The sequence below is a fragment of the Vipera ursinii genome (genome assembly GCF_947247035.1).
Source record: "Vipera ursinii genome assembly, chromosome: 2".
Taxonomy (NCBI): domain Eukaryota; kingdom Metazoa; phylum Chordata; class Lepidosauria; order Squamata; family Viperidae; genus Vipera; species Vipera ursinii.
Window position 1 is genome coordinate 73,248,073 of NC_139513.1, and position 13,465 is coordinate 73,261,537.

Consider the following 13,465-nt stretch of genomic DNA (forward strand, 5'->3'; position numbering starts at 1 on the left):
TTAGTGATCATTCAGTGTTACAATGGCACTGAAAAAAGTGACTTATGTCTGTTGCAGCATCCCCGGGGTCATGTCATCAAAATTTGGGTGCTTGGCAACTGGCATGCATTTATGATGGCTGCAATGTCCTGGGGTCATGTGATCACTTTTGCGACCTTCTGACAAGCAAAGTCAATGGGGGAACCAGATTCACTTCACAATTGTGTTACCAACAACTGCAGTGATTTACTTAACAACTGTCATAAAGGAATGTCATAAAATGGGGCAAAACTCACTAAACAACTGTCTTGTTTAGCAAAAAGAAATTTTGGGCTAAATTGTGGCCACTAAGTCAAGGACTAGCTGTATTTTTGGAAATAACGAATGAGTGTTCATTACAGCAGCCTAAGCTGTTGTTTTTCCATGCTAGACTTGAATTCACATATACTTCTAATTTGAACCTCCTTTTAAGTATCCTTCCATCTTGGTGGTGCAGTGGTAGTACTGTAGGCTACTTCTGCTGACTGCCAGCGGTTTGATTCTCATCGGCTCAAGGTTGACTCATTCTTCTGAGGTTGGTAAAATGAGGACTCAAGATTGTTGGGGGCAATATGCTCTGTAAACCACTTAGAGAGTGCTGAAAAGCACTGTGAAGTGGTATATAAGTCTAAGTGCTATTGCTATCTTCAGAGTTTAACATCAACAAGGAAAAAAAAGTCTCTTGTCCCTTCTATTGCTAAATGGGAGTTAGAAACTCCTCATAAGTACCAAATGCTCAGAGATCCATCTCTCCTCATAGCATGAATTAATCTCCTCAAAAGACAACCTGCTAGATACAGTCTATTTGTTTAGGTTTACAATATTCTTGGACACTTTCTAAATACTCACCACTACGTGGACGGTTTTTTCTCACACGGTAACAGTCCAAACATACCCCAAAGCCACATTTGCGACATACCCAGTGAATATTGAACAAGGTTGTTTCACATACATCACACATCTCTCTCACACCACGTACAGCTCTCTTCCAGGCCACTTTCTCTACAAGGAAGAAAACCAACAATTAAAAGGATGGCCAGTTATTCAGAGCAGCCATTTAAAAAAATGTAAAGTACTTGAGAAAAACACCTCAATAGTTTATTATGATTTATTTAATTCAATTTGGAGACTGCGAGTCTAGAAATGAAAAACAAATATATATAGGAAAACTTGCAATTGACCAGAAAAGTACACATTATCAACATAACCGCCAAAACATAGGGATTGGGGGGGGATGGGGAGGGGAGAGGCAACAAATCTATCCCAAGGCTGTATATCACTAAGGTGAGAACTGTATGAATCCTTGGGGAAAATATCATTCTGGAGAGCAGGCACGGCAACAAAGAACGCACGCTTCCTAGGTCCTGCAAGGTGACAGGACCTAGGAGATTCCCGTTCTGCCCGACCTCATGAAAGGGAAGACGTAATTGGAGACAACCAGTCACTCAAATATCCAGGCTCTATATTATGAAAGGCTTAGCACCCTGAATTATATCTGGTAGCCAACTGCTAACCCGTGCAGCTCACAAAGCGGCGGGGTTGAGCGTAACATGACACATCCGCTTTTGCCACTGCATTCTGGATCAGCTACAGGGAGTGCAGAATTATTAGGCAAATGAGTATTTTGATCACATCATCCTCTTTATGCATGTTGTCTTACTCCAAGCTGTATAGGCTCGAAAGCCTACTACCAATTAAGCATATTAGGTGATGTGCATCTCTGTAATGAGAAGGGGTGTGGTCTAATGACATCAACACCCTGTATCAGGTGTGCATAATTATTAGGCAACTTCCTTTCCTTTGGCAAAATGGGTCAAAAGAAGGACTTGACAGGCTCAGAAAAGTCAAAAATAGTGAGATATCTTGCAGAGGGATGCAGCACTCTTAAAATTGCAAAGCTTCTGAAGCGTGATCATCGAACAATCAAGCGTTTCATTCAAAATAGTCAACAGGGTCGCAAGAAGCGTGTGGAGAAACCAAGGCGCAAAATAACTGCCCATGAACTGAGAAAAGTCAAGCGTGCAGCTGCCAAGATGCCACTTGCCACCAGTTTGGCCATATTTCAGAGCTGCAACATCACTGGAGTGCCCAAAAGCACAAGGTGTGCAATACTCAGAGACATGGCCAAGGTAAGAAAGGCTGAAAGACGACCACCACTGAACAAGACACACAAGCTGAAACGTCAAGACTGGGCCAAGAAATATCTCAAGACTGATTTTTCTAAGGTTTTATGGACTGATGAAATGAGAGTGAGTCTTGATGGGCCAGATGGATGGGCCCGTGGCTGGATTGGTAAAGGGCAGAGAGCTCCAGTCCGACTCAGACGCCAGCAAGGTGGAGGTGGAGTACTGGTTTGGGCTGGTATCATCAAAGATGAGCTTGTGGGGCCTTTTCGGGTTGAGGATGGAGTCAAGCTCAACTCCCAGTCCTACTGCCAGTTTCTGGAAGACACCTTCTTCAAGCAGTGGTACAGGAAGAAGTCTGCATCCTTCAAGAAAAACATGATTTTCATGCAGGACAATGCTCCATCACACGCGTCCAAGTACTCCACAGCGTGGCTGGCAAGAAAGGGTATAAAAGAAGGAAATCTAATGACATGGCCTCCTTGTTCACCTGATCTGAACCCCATTGAGAACCTGTGGTCCATCATCAAATGTGAGATTTACAAGGAGGGAAAACAGTACACCTCTCTGAACAGTGTCTGGGAGGCTGTGGTTGCTGCTGCACGCAATGTTGATGGTGAACAGATCAAAACACTGACAGAATCCATGGATGGCAGGCTTTTGAGTGTCCTTGCAAAGAAAGGTGGCTATATTGGTCACTGATTTGTTTTTGTTATGTTTTTGAATGTCAGAAATGTATATTTGTGAATGTTGAGATGTTATATTGGTTTCACTGGTAAAAATAAATAATTGAAATGGGTATATATTTGTTTTTTGTTAAGTTGCCTAATAATTATGCATAGTAATAGTCACCTGCACACACAGATATCCCCCTAAAATAGCTATAACTAAAAACAAACTAAAAACTACTTCCAAAAATATTCAGCTTTGATATTAATGAGTTTTTTGGGTTCATTGAGAACATGGTTGTTGTTCAATAATAAAATTAATCCTCAAAAATACAACTTGCCTAATAATTCTGCACTCCCTGTATAGTTTCCAAATGGTCTTCCAGGACAACTTCATGTACAGTGTAGCACATTACAGTAATCCAATTTTGAGGTGACTAAGCCATGAGTGACTCTGAAGGACCTCCCAATACAGGAATAGGCGCAACTGGTGCACCAATGAACCTGTGAAAAGGGCCCTCTTGGCCGTAGCTCTCTTCTGCTCTTTCGGCAGGAGCTGTGAGTTTTGCAAAGAGCACAGATTAAGTGCTTGAAAACTAGAAGTTGGAGAAATTGAGGGGAAAAAATATATATACATAAATATTCTTGTGCATTTCGATACTGGATTCAGGATAAACTGTTTCACGTTTTTGAAGACTTACATCGGGAACAAACTCTTGACGTCCAACACATCTGAAAGGCACCCATGCTGAGAAAAGTTGTATCGGCACAAGGCAAATAAAGGAAATTATGCCTAGCAAGTTCCATAGAACCATATGTTAACCTAGCTTCAATGGAACGTAGGTTTTTTTTACATTATTTACTGCAACAAATAAAAAATTGGCTTTTGAGAGATTTGCCTGAAATATATATACAATGCAGAGAATAAGCGTCGCGGGTTGAAGACCCATTTATTTGAACTAGCGGGTCTGGCCTGATGGGGGTACATGGGTTTTTTATAGGCTTGTTTTATTATTCTTGTTTTAACTTGGGCATTGATTTAATTGTCTTTTAATGTTTGTATTGTTATTTATATTTATGCCCTGTGAACCGCCCTGAGTCCCTTTGGGAGAAGGGCGGTATAAAAATCTCAATAAATTAAATTAAATTAAATTAAAAAGCAACACATAAAATCCTGTTCTCACACATCAGATAAAATCATTTGGGAAAAACATTTCTCCAAACTCAACGAGGACAAAATTTGCAGAAGAAAAGGGCAAATCATTAACAAATGGCTTGAATATTTTTTTCTCCCTTTTGATTATTCCCATTTCTATACATTTCACAGACAGATTAAAAAGAAAAAAGGAACTTACGATGAGGTTCTACCATCATCATTGCTTCTTTCTCAGACATTACTAGCTGACAGAACTGATCACCAACATTGGCCAGGATATATTTAGAGGTCTCCAAATCAATCCCTTCCGCAGGTGATGATGACGGGATCCACAAGCTCATAGCATCAGAATCACTTTGCTGGGGATTTAAGAATCCTTCCACTCGCAATATCCCCTTCCTCGTGAATATCAGTCTGAAACAGAATTGCAGATATCAGTTGCTCTTCAACAGAAAAATGAAATCCAGGCTTTCTTTATGGTATCATTCAAAATTAGCAAAATGGATCAATTGTTAATGAATTCTATTTTTTTAAGAACACACACACACACACACACACACACACACACACACACTAGTTTTCAAAGGAACCTTTGGAGATGAAGCAGCAGAAGTCTAGAATGCTATGGAAGAAAAATGAAGAAATAATCCAACTGAACATGGATGAGAGCTTAATCCTATGAGCAATATTTATTGTGTGATATTTTTCCATTTTTATTGCATTTTGAAAATTGCCATGCCGCTGTTTAAGGTAACTCCTTGGGAGGGATCGGTCAAGATTATTTGAAGGGCTGCTATGAGGAACTGTTTCGGCATCTGTCAAGTAAAATTGCTCAGCTTTGTTCTGAGCTGGAGATAAGCTGCACACAAGTGCTGCTGAGTTGACTATGACAATGAGTTATATCGTTATCTAGGAAGCGTTTGAGCCTACCGGTCTCAAGGAAGTGGATAGAACCCTCAGAACTAATGCAAAACTGTCTACAAGTTACAACCATGACCGCATTTTTTTTTATCCCATTTATATCCCGCCCTTCTCCGAAGACTCAGGGCGGCTTACAATTTAAGCACAAACCAATGTGCTTGAGACCAGAATTCCAGCTGCTAAGCAAGGCGGTTATTAAGTGAATCACAACAAATTTTGCCACCTTTTTTTTGCTATGGCTGTTAAGCATTATCACTGCAGTTAAGTGAATCGTGTAGTTTTTTAAGCCAATCTGGCTTCCCCCATTGATGCTGCTTGATGCTGCTTGTCAGAAGCCAGCTGGGAAGGTCGCAAACGATGATTACGCGACTCCAGGGTGCTGGTTGCCAAGTGCCCGAATTTTGGTTACTTAAATTGTGGGGATGCTATGATGGTCATAAGAGCGTGCCTTTGTAACTTCAAACAGTCACTAAATGAATGGTTGTAAATCGAGGACTACCCATATTACACAAGACTACAAAAAAGATGTTGAGTGGGAAAAGTTCAGAGAAGAGCAACTAAGATGATCAAAGGCCTGGAGACTAAAACATGCAAAGAACGGCTGCAGCACTTGGGTTTGGCAAGTCTAAAGGAGAGACATGATAGCAGTATTCCAGTATTTGAGGGGATGCCACAAAGAAGAGGGGGTCACATTATTCTCCAAAGCACCAGAGAGAAGGACAAGAAACAATGGTTGGAAACTGTTCAATGAGAAGCAACCTGGAATTAAGGAGAAACTTCCTGACAGTGAGGACAATCAACCAGGGGAACAGCTTGCCTCCAGGAATTGTGGGCGCTCCATCACTGGAGATTTTTAAGAGGCTAGACAGTCACTTGCCTGAGATGGTATAGGTTCACCTGCTTGAGCAGGAGGCCGGACTAGAAGACCTCCAGCTCTATTCTATTCATATTATATCTATGTTCCTCCTGGTTAGTCACAGTTGACTGGGTGGTGAAATGTAGCTGGATCCAGACACTGTGGTTCTCAACGTGGTTCTGCCTACATTTAAGGATGCAGTGATCCATCCCCTCCTCTAGAAGCCATCCCCAGGAATTTTTGGAAATCATCTTCCCAGTGATGATTCATTTAAAATGAAAGTATGCTTTTTCAAGAGGCAACTGGACTTTCTTGTTTTTCTTTGAAGACGTTTCGATTCTCATCCAAAAAGCTTCTTCATCTTTGACTGGATGGTGGGGAACGGAAGGGTCACTATCTAGTCATAGTTGAAGAAGCTTCTTGGATGAGAAATAAAATGCCTTCAAAGAAAAAACAAGGAAGTCCAGTTGCTTCTTGAAAAAGCACCTTTGGGACAACCATGACCTGGATGACTGAGAATCTCCATAGACGATGTGGTATGCATACTAATAGTTTCTTTAATATACAGATCTGCAGTTTAAAGTACCGGCATATAGAATATCTTCCAGGCTGATTATAAAATGGCCCATATAGGTTTTTGACCACAAAACTGTATTATTGAAAAAAACTGAAAGGAGGAAAATATTACTGTTGATTAATGTAATTATAGCTCTGCAGATTTACTCAAATCTGTCCCAAAGGGTCCCTGGAAATTTTGAAAATGCATTGGAAAACTGTTACATGAGTGGAACTCTACACGTGTGATGCTGCACTTCATCTTAAGAATTTTTTTTTCTGGGTCGACTGCTTACATCCAAGAGAGTTAAGTAAGATTTCTCATAGAAGCAACAGTGTTAGAAACTCCAGCCACATGTTTCCACACAGTTTTAATATTCATTGTTATTCTGTTGCACTGGTCTGAATTATGCATGTAGAATTTCTCTGGATCTATAGACGACTACAGAAACTATGTAAGATCAAAAGAGATCTTACTTACTGTACTTACTTAAGAGAATGATAATGCTAACAAAGGAGAGGGCAAGGCCTTTCTGAACACACCTGCGGAAGTGAAAGAACCGACAGGCTACAGTAGAGTCATCCTGTTCCTGTTCCTTGAACTTTCGGTAGCGTTCCAACCGGCATTCTCGGCACTTGTGCAGATGAGGAGCCACATTGATGCAGGAGCCATCCTGGAGGAAGGGCTCCCCTGATTGCTTCAGCTTCCTCACCTTACTCATATCTTTCAGTATAGACTGACCAACTACAAAGCAAAGCATCTGTTAGAGTATTACAAGCAGGTTACAAGGCAGCATTTTTACCAATATCCAAAAGTATTTACTTAATCTATAGAATGTATGTTTACTCAAATAGAGCGGTTATTCGATAGGAGCAGGATTCTACTTGCTCCGAGCTGATTAGGCGATAGGCCTTATCCAATCTTTGTACAATACTATCAGTGCACAGCAGGCTCTTCAACAGGTTTAATATTTAGGCAGAAATGGTAGTTTAATCCTATTCTCCCACTGTACTTACCCTTTGTTTGAACAAAATGATACTTAAATGATAATCAATATATTTCACACTACAACTATCAGAGAGATTGTAAGTACTTAGGTATATCAGATATGACCCACAGTATACTTAGCAGTCCTATTAACTTCCTGTTCAGCTTGTACCTATATTTTCCCCAGTAATTAGACTTCTTTAATTTTTAGAGACTGGAAATGTAAATAATTTAAATGAATGCTTTCAATACCAAATCTGATGCAAGGATCTCAGGGACATGGTATATGTTGGTTTTTTAACTAAGCATGTTCAGTAAGGATAAATGCTATAAGCTTTCTAGGATTTGGGAAAAATGCTGGTGTCAGCCATTTCCTAGTAAAATTTCTAGACTGTTACAAAGAGCTACAGAGATCTTTGTGATTATACAAAATACCTCTCTGGTTTATTAATCTCTTTCCTTTTTATGTTAATTCTCCAACCATTCTTTCTAGTACCTACATAATGCCGCCCTCCAATTCCCTGGTATATTGTCTTTCTATTCAAATTCCTGTAAATCAATCCCATATATAAAATCTGTAATAACACAAAATATTCTTCTTTTAATCTGATTTTCTAAATAAGATTTACTATGGTAGAAATATCATGTATCTGAACTGAAGGCAAAGCCACATTTATTCTATAAAATACCATATATTTTACGTAGCTTTGTATACAGGCTGAGTTTCTACCAATGTACAAGTTATTTTCCTGACATTTAGCATCTTAAGAAAACAACGCTTTACTCTCTTCTGAATTTATACACCCATTCACACCCACGCCCCACTGGAAAAGCTTGCAAAATGAGCTGAATCACATACATCCTGTATGTATTTTGTAGCTGACAATATAGCAGGTATGTAAATACTGAGCTAAGTAGCCCATCATCTGTCCTCCCCAAATTACCAAACTCTGCCTTTTTAAAAACAACGTCACCTTTCAGGGGGGCTGTGCGAGGCCTGCCCTTAGGGGTCTGTTTCCCTTTCCCCTTGCCCATGAGTAGTTCAGCATTCCGCTCATCATTGGGGCCCAGTTTGCCAATCAAATGCTCTGGGATCCCCTTCAGACAAGCTTTGGTATGCAGTTGCTCCTCAGAATCACTCATATCCGAGAGGTCACTATTGGTGCTAGAATCAGAATCCTGTTTAGATGGCATGCTCCGCTCATCTAGGGAAAACCTTTTTACAGATTCAAAGGGGAGTTTGTTCTCCAGTCCTAGCTCTGCCTGTGGAGAGAAAAAGCCACATGGATGTCTGCCAAACACATTAGAGAAAGTTTTCATTAAAGGATTGTCCTGTTGCCCAGGCCCAACAGACGGCTTTTCTTCTGTTGGACTAGAGGAGAGCGTGGGCATTTCAATAGGCTGTGTCAGACTGCCAACTGGCGAACTAGAACGGCCATTCCCCAGAGTAGATGAACTCTGAACACCGGCAAAGAGAGTTGCGCTAGGCACACTGGGCAGCATCTTGGAGGAATCTGTCATTATAAACAAGCTTTTCTTTTTAGCTGAAGAGTCAGTTGAGGTGTGCAAATCTGGCCAGCCAGAAGCAATCTTGGAACCAAGGCCTGAAGAGGGAGAAGCAGAAGCTCCCGACTGCTGAGCTGAAGATGCAAAGCTACTGAAAGGACTAAGTTCTGATTTTTCCGCAAATGCCAGAAAAGGGTTTGCGGGCTCTTCTCGGGACAATTTGGGAGGTTGTAAAAAGAGATTTTCATGACTATCAGGAGTCCGTGTGCTCATGAGGTTTCGTGGAAAAGCCGGAGTAAGAGTAGGCATGGATTCCAGGGGTTGCTTTCGTTCTGGAGGAGCGCCCAACTGAGTTCCAGGATTAATTTCTCCAGTGAGGCTTTTAGTTTTGCAGATCCCCAAACTCTGGCTCTCTGAGCTTTTTTTTAACGAGTCCTGGTTTGGGGATTCTTCAGTCGGATTTTCTGACAGAGTTGTGAAGTAGTTGCTGGAGGGAAGATTCTGGGACATGCACTGAAAAAATAAGTTCTTTGATGGATCTGAGTCTTGCTGGACTTCATGACCAGTGCTACTACCAAAGGAAAATCCAACAGGTGCCTTCTCTGAAGCTAATACGCCATTGGACTGGCTTCGCCCACCCTCAAACTCTAAAGGCTGAGATGCAGATGAGTGCGTCATTCCAAATCCTGCAGAAGCCAATGTTGAATTTTGGGTATTCTGAAATGAAACAGTTAGGCAGCTAATTATGTTCACCCCACAAAAATCCAAATTTCACCATACCTAAGACATATTTCCCCAATATACTGGCCTAGCAGGTCTTAGCAATATATATTCTATATCAAAATGTATACACTGTGGGGGGGGGAGATTTGGCAGGCTGCCAAAATTAATTCAGACTGACAAGTCGCTAAACCTAGATAGATAGGTGGGTTCTTTTCACAAAGCTGACTTTTTTTTTCTTTTCTAAAAAATAATGTATGATTCCAGATTTGTATTCCCGTTTCTGAAACACCTAACCTGTCAATTTGTGCATGACAGCAATTACTCTGAAATACAGCAGTTATTCTGAAATAGTAACTTGTTTCCTTAAGCAGGGATAGTAAACATCTGGTCTACCAGTTCTGTCCAAGTCTCTTCTCTCTTTCCCCACCAAGTCCCTCTTCTCTTTTGCAACTTGTTTCATTTTTCCTCTTTCAAAGGGGGGGGCCAGAAGGGAAGTCCAGATGGAATTGGCAGAAATGGATCTTTCTGGCATTTCTTCAAAAATACCATCAAGATGTGTTCTGCTCTGCCTGAACTTTGTATTTCCTCCATGACGTGAATAGAAGATGTGAGTGAAATCAGTAAGTTTACTGAGTTGCCTCTGCCTTCTTCAATAACTTCTCTGACGGAGGAAGACAAGTGCGGGATAAATCACTTCAGGGGCTGACGTATGTTCTTTGTTTAGGGAAAGCATAAAGGACATTCCATGCTGGACTGCCTTCATATAAAGCAGGGAAGGGCAAGACTAGGAGCAGTAACTCAATATGTTGTCCTGCGCATAGAATTTTTCTCTGTGCAAAAGGAAAACGGAACAGCATGATTTTGAATCCCATTTCCAAACCAGATCCAGTTTCCCACTTGCTCCACATTGTAAAAAAAACCCTCCATAAACCATCTTCTACAAATAATGATATAACTTGCTTTTTTAAAAGCAGATAACTTGCTTTTTTCCTCAGATAATCAACGTACGCTAAACTGGAGACTTTTGAGTTCCAGTTTCGTTTATTGTGCAAATTGGTATCTTTTGTCTAATGAGGACCCAAGAGAAGGGTACGTTTGTGTACTTCTTCTTACTTTCTATTCACACACTGTATTTAGCCTTCTTTATGGAATACTTACTGTTGCAATTCTACAAAGAAACTTTTCCAAATTCCTATTATGCATTCCCCTTCTTCTTCCTTCATCTCGTTGTGACCCCATCAAAACTCAACAAATGTATACAAAACTATGAAGTGTGTGTAAAAACAAATGCAAAGTGGCAATGTATCAGTTTATAACGTATCTTTTGATGCCATCTGATATAAAATCCTAGCAACTCCCAAAAGGTCTTAGCATTCTACACTGGCATCAGTGTATCAAGTATAATGTAATATGCTTTACAATGCTAGGTGTTCCTCAAACTAGCAATAAACAACTTACCTCTCCCTGGATCTGCAAATGCCCCGTTTTCTGCTTTTCTTGACCAGAAATTGTATCTGAAACCTGTGCAGAAGTTGTTGTTGTCCCAGTTGTAGCAATTACTGTGGGAGCTGCCACTAGACCTTGACTGCTCTGTTCTACGGACGTTGTCATCTCTTCACTTCCAGCTCCACTCAACAGGGCTTGTGTAGAAGCTGAAGAAAAGGAAGGGAAGGCTGCAGGAGTGTCACCACCTACTGGTTCATCTTGGACCACAAGAGTTCGTCCATTCTCCTTCGTGTATGTGGCAAAGCGAATGCTTCGATTAACTGGAGAAACAAATGGGGGAGGTTGCTTGGTCTTTGGATCCAGAGTCATGTCACCACTTCCCTTCCATGCTCCTTTATTTGCCTCGCCATCATCGTTTCCGTTGGTATCCACTTCAGCCCTTTCCTTTAGCTTCTTTGCAGCATGGTCACAACCGGTATCAGAAGCATTTTTTCTTCGTCGTCCATCTTTTCCATCCACTCCCTCTCTCTTTTTTTTCCCTTTGGAGGATTTGCCTGCCTTCAGGGGTCCCCCCTATAATACATAAAAACTTTACACACCTCTGAACAAAGTCAGTAGAAATCATTATTGTTACCTATCCAAAGATTTTAAGAAATGTTGCTTAATGTTAAGGAACTTTAAACAAGTAAGATGCTTTAAATAATACTTTGAAAGTATGTTTAATAGATCAGAAAGCAACTTAACGTTCATTAATTTGCACATAATTCCATGCCTGCCAATTTAGACTATGTTTGACTGAATTTCATATGGCTTATCCTTAAGTGTATATAGGTTCTGATTGTAATTTAGCAAGTCAAATTTGCATAAGCAAAAGAAACAATTAAGAAGGCTCTCTTAAACTATTACAATAAAATAATTATTAAACTATTACAATAAGATGATTATTTTGATTAAGTCACCTATCAAACCAAGTTTATTAAATGAATGCAAACTGATTGGAATCACACACTGCCCTTCTGCATAAATCCTGGTTTACGTATCACGATGACTGGGTTTTATATAACATGCAAAACCAAGTTCAAATAAATTATGATATATGAGCCAGATCTTCTGATAGCTATATGCAGCTCACAAATCACATGCAGTCCTTAAAAGTCTCAAGTACAATCTGTTGCATATGCTTATCAGTTCCCTTCAATATAGCCTTTGTCACTAGAGTTGACAACAATCTTAATATGATCACTGAATAACAGAGATTCACTACAGTCTCATCTCTCTACAGTAATCTTCCCTACATTAGGGGTAGATTAGAACCTCCAGTCAGGTGCACAACCGTATGCACACCTGTGTGTAATATGAGTAGACCCAAGTAGGGAAGGTATTGGAGAGATAATGCAGCTCTAGCTACACACCGTTATTTAGCCTACAACTCTTTATATCATGATCTACTAAACCACGGTACCTCATTCTGAACAGATGTGTCGATCACTACATGAATCAGTCGAGGATCTACTGACTTGATTTCACCAGTCTGTTTTTTATACAATGAATCCAGAAACAAAAAAGGAAAAAGAAAATCCAGTATTAGAGGGAAAAAAATATTGTTCACAAAGTAGCAATTAGTCTCTACAAAGTATGTCTCCAGGCTATGTCAACTTCTGTTTCGACATCTCATACCTTTATCATCCTCATTTTTTTAAAAAATGGCCTATTATATGGTACGCTTTCACTGATTTCTCTTATTTGAAAATTATTCTAATTACATATTAATTATATAAATCTAATATTACGAATTATAATTTGTAGTAATGCTTTTATGTTTAAATAAACATTCAAAGTGCCTGTAATTTTCAATTATACCAGATAATACACAGATAAGACTGAAGGTATCACATTCCGTCAATAAAAGAATGAGATATTTCATATATTCCTGCAGTACTATCTGCAGTTCTATAGAGAGTGATGTCTAAATTCAATTTTGACACAGTACTAAATCACCTATTAGGACTATAAGTTTCATCAAACTTTGGGTTCACTAAAATAGGAAAGTATTTATTTTATTTTATTTTATTAGATTTATATACCGCCCCTCTCCAAGGACTCGGGGCGGTGTACAGGGCAATTAAAACGCTAACAACACACAAGGTATAAAAATTAAAATAAGATTAAATCAATAGCCCTAAGTAATAAATACATTCTAAAATTTAAAATTTTTAAAATTTAAACTCAAAAATCCAATCCCTCAGTCCAGGCCGGCCTGTTCAAACAACCAAGTCTTCAGGTCGTGGCGAAACGAGCGAAGGTCGGGAGCCATCCGGAGCTCAACTGGAAGCTGATTCCAGAGGGCAGGCGCGCCCACAGAGAATGCTCTCCCCCTGGGAGCCGCCAGTCGACATTCCCTGACTGACGGCACCCTGAGGAGGCCCTCTCTTTGGGAGCGCACAGGGCGATGGGAAGTTAACGCCGGCAAGAGGTGCTCCCGTAAATAACCCGGACCCATGCCAT

At 40.2% G+C, this 13,465-nt stretch overlaps 1 protein-coding gene across 9 annotated transcripts in view; it reads right to left on the reverse strand.

Moving 5' to 3' along the window:
• Positions 1 to 13,465, reverse strand: part of KDM3B (lysine demethylase 3B) — a 50,117-nt gene that overhangs the window by 16,017 nt on the left and 20,635 nt on the right. For all 9 annotated transcript variants that reach the window (XM_083355710.1, XM_083355711.1, XM_083355708.1 and 6 more), the window contains 6 exons: positions 12,423 to 12,491; positions 10,973 to 11,533; positions 8,260 to 9,508; positions 6,841 to 7,042; positions 4,165 to 4,379; positions 868 to 1,020 (listed from right to left, as the gene is read on the reverse strand). In XM_083355710.1, coding sequence (XP_083211836.1) covers positions 868 to 1,020; positions 4,165 to 4,379; positions 6,841 to 7,042; positions 8,260 to 9,508; positions 10,973 to 11,533; positions 12,423 to 12,491 — 2,449 coding nt within the window. The remainder of the gene's footprint in view (positions 1 to 867; positions 1,021 to 4,164; positions 4,380 to 6,840; positions 7,043 to 8,259; positions 9,509 to 10,972; positions 11,534 to 12,422; positions 12,492 to 13,465) is intronic.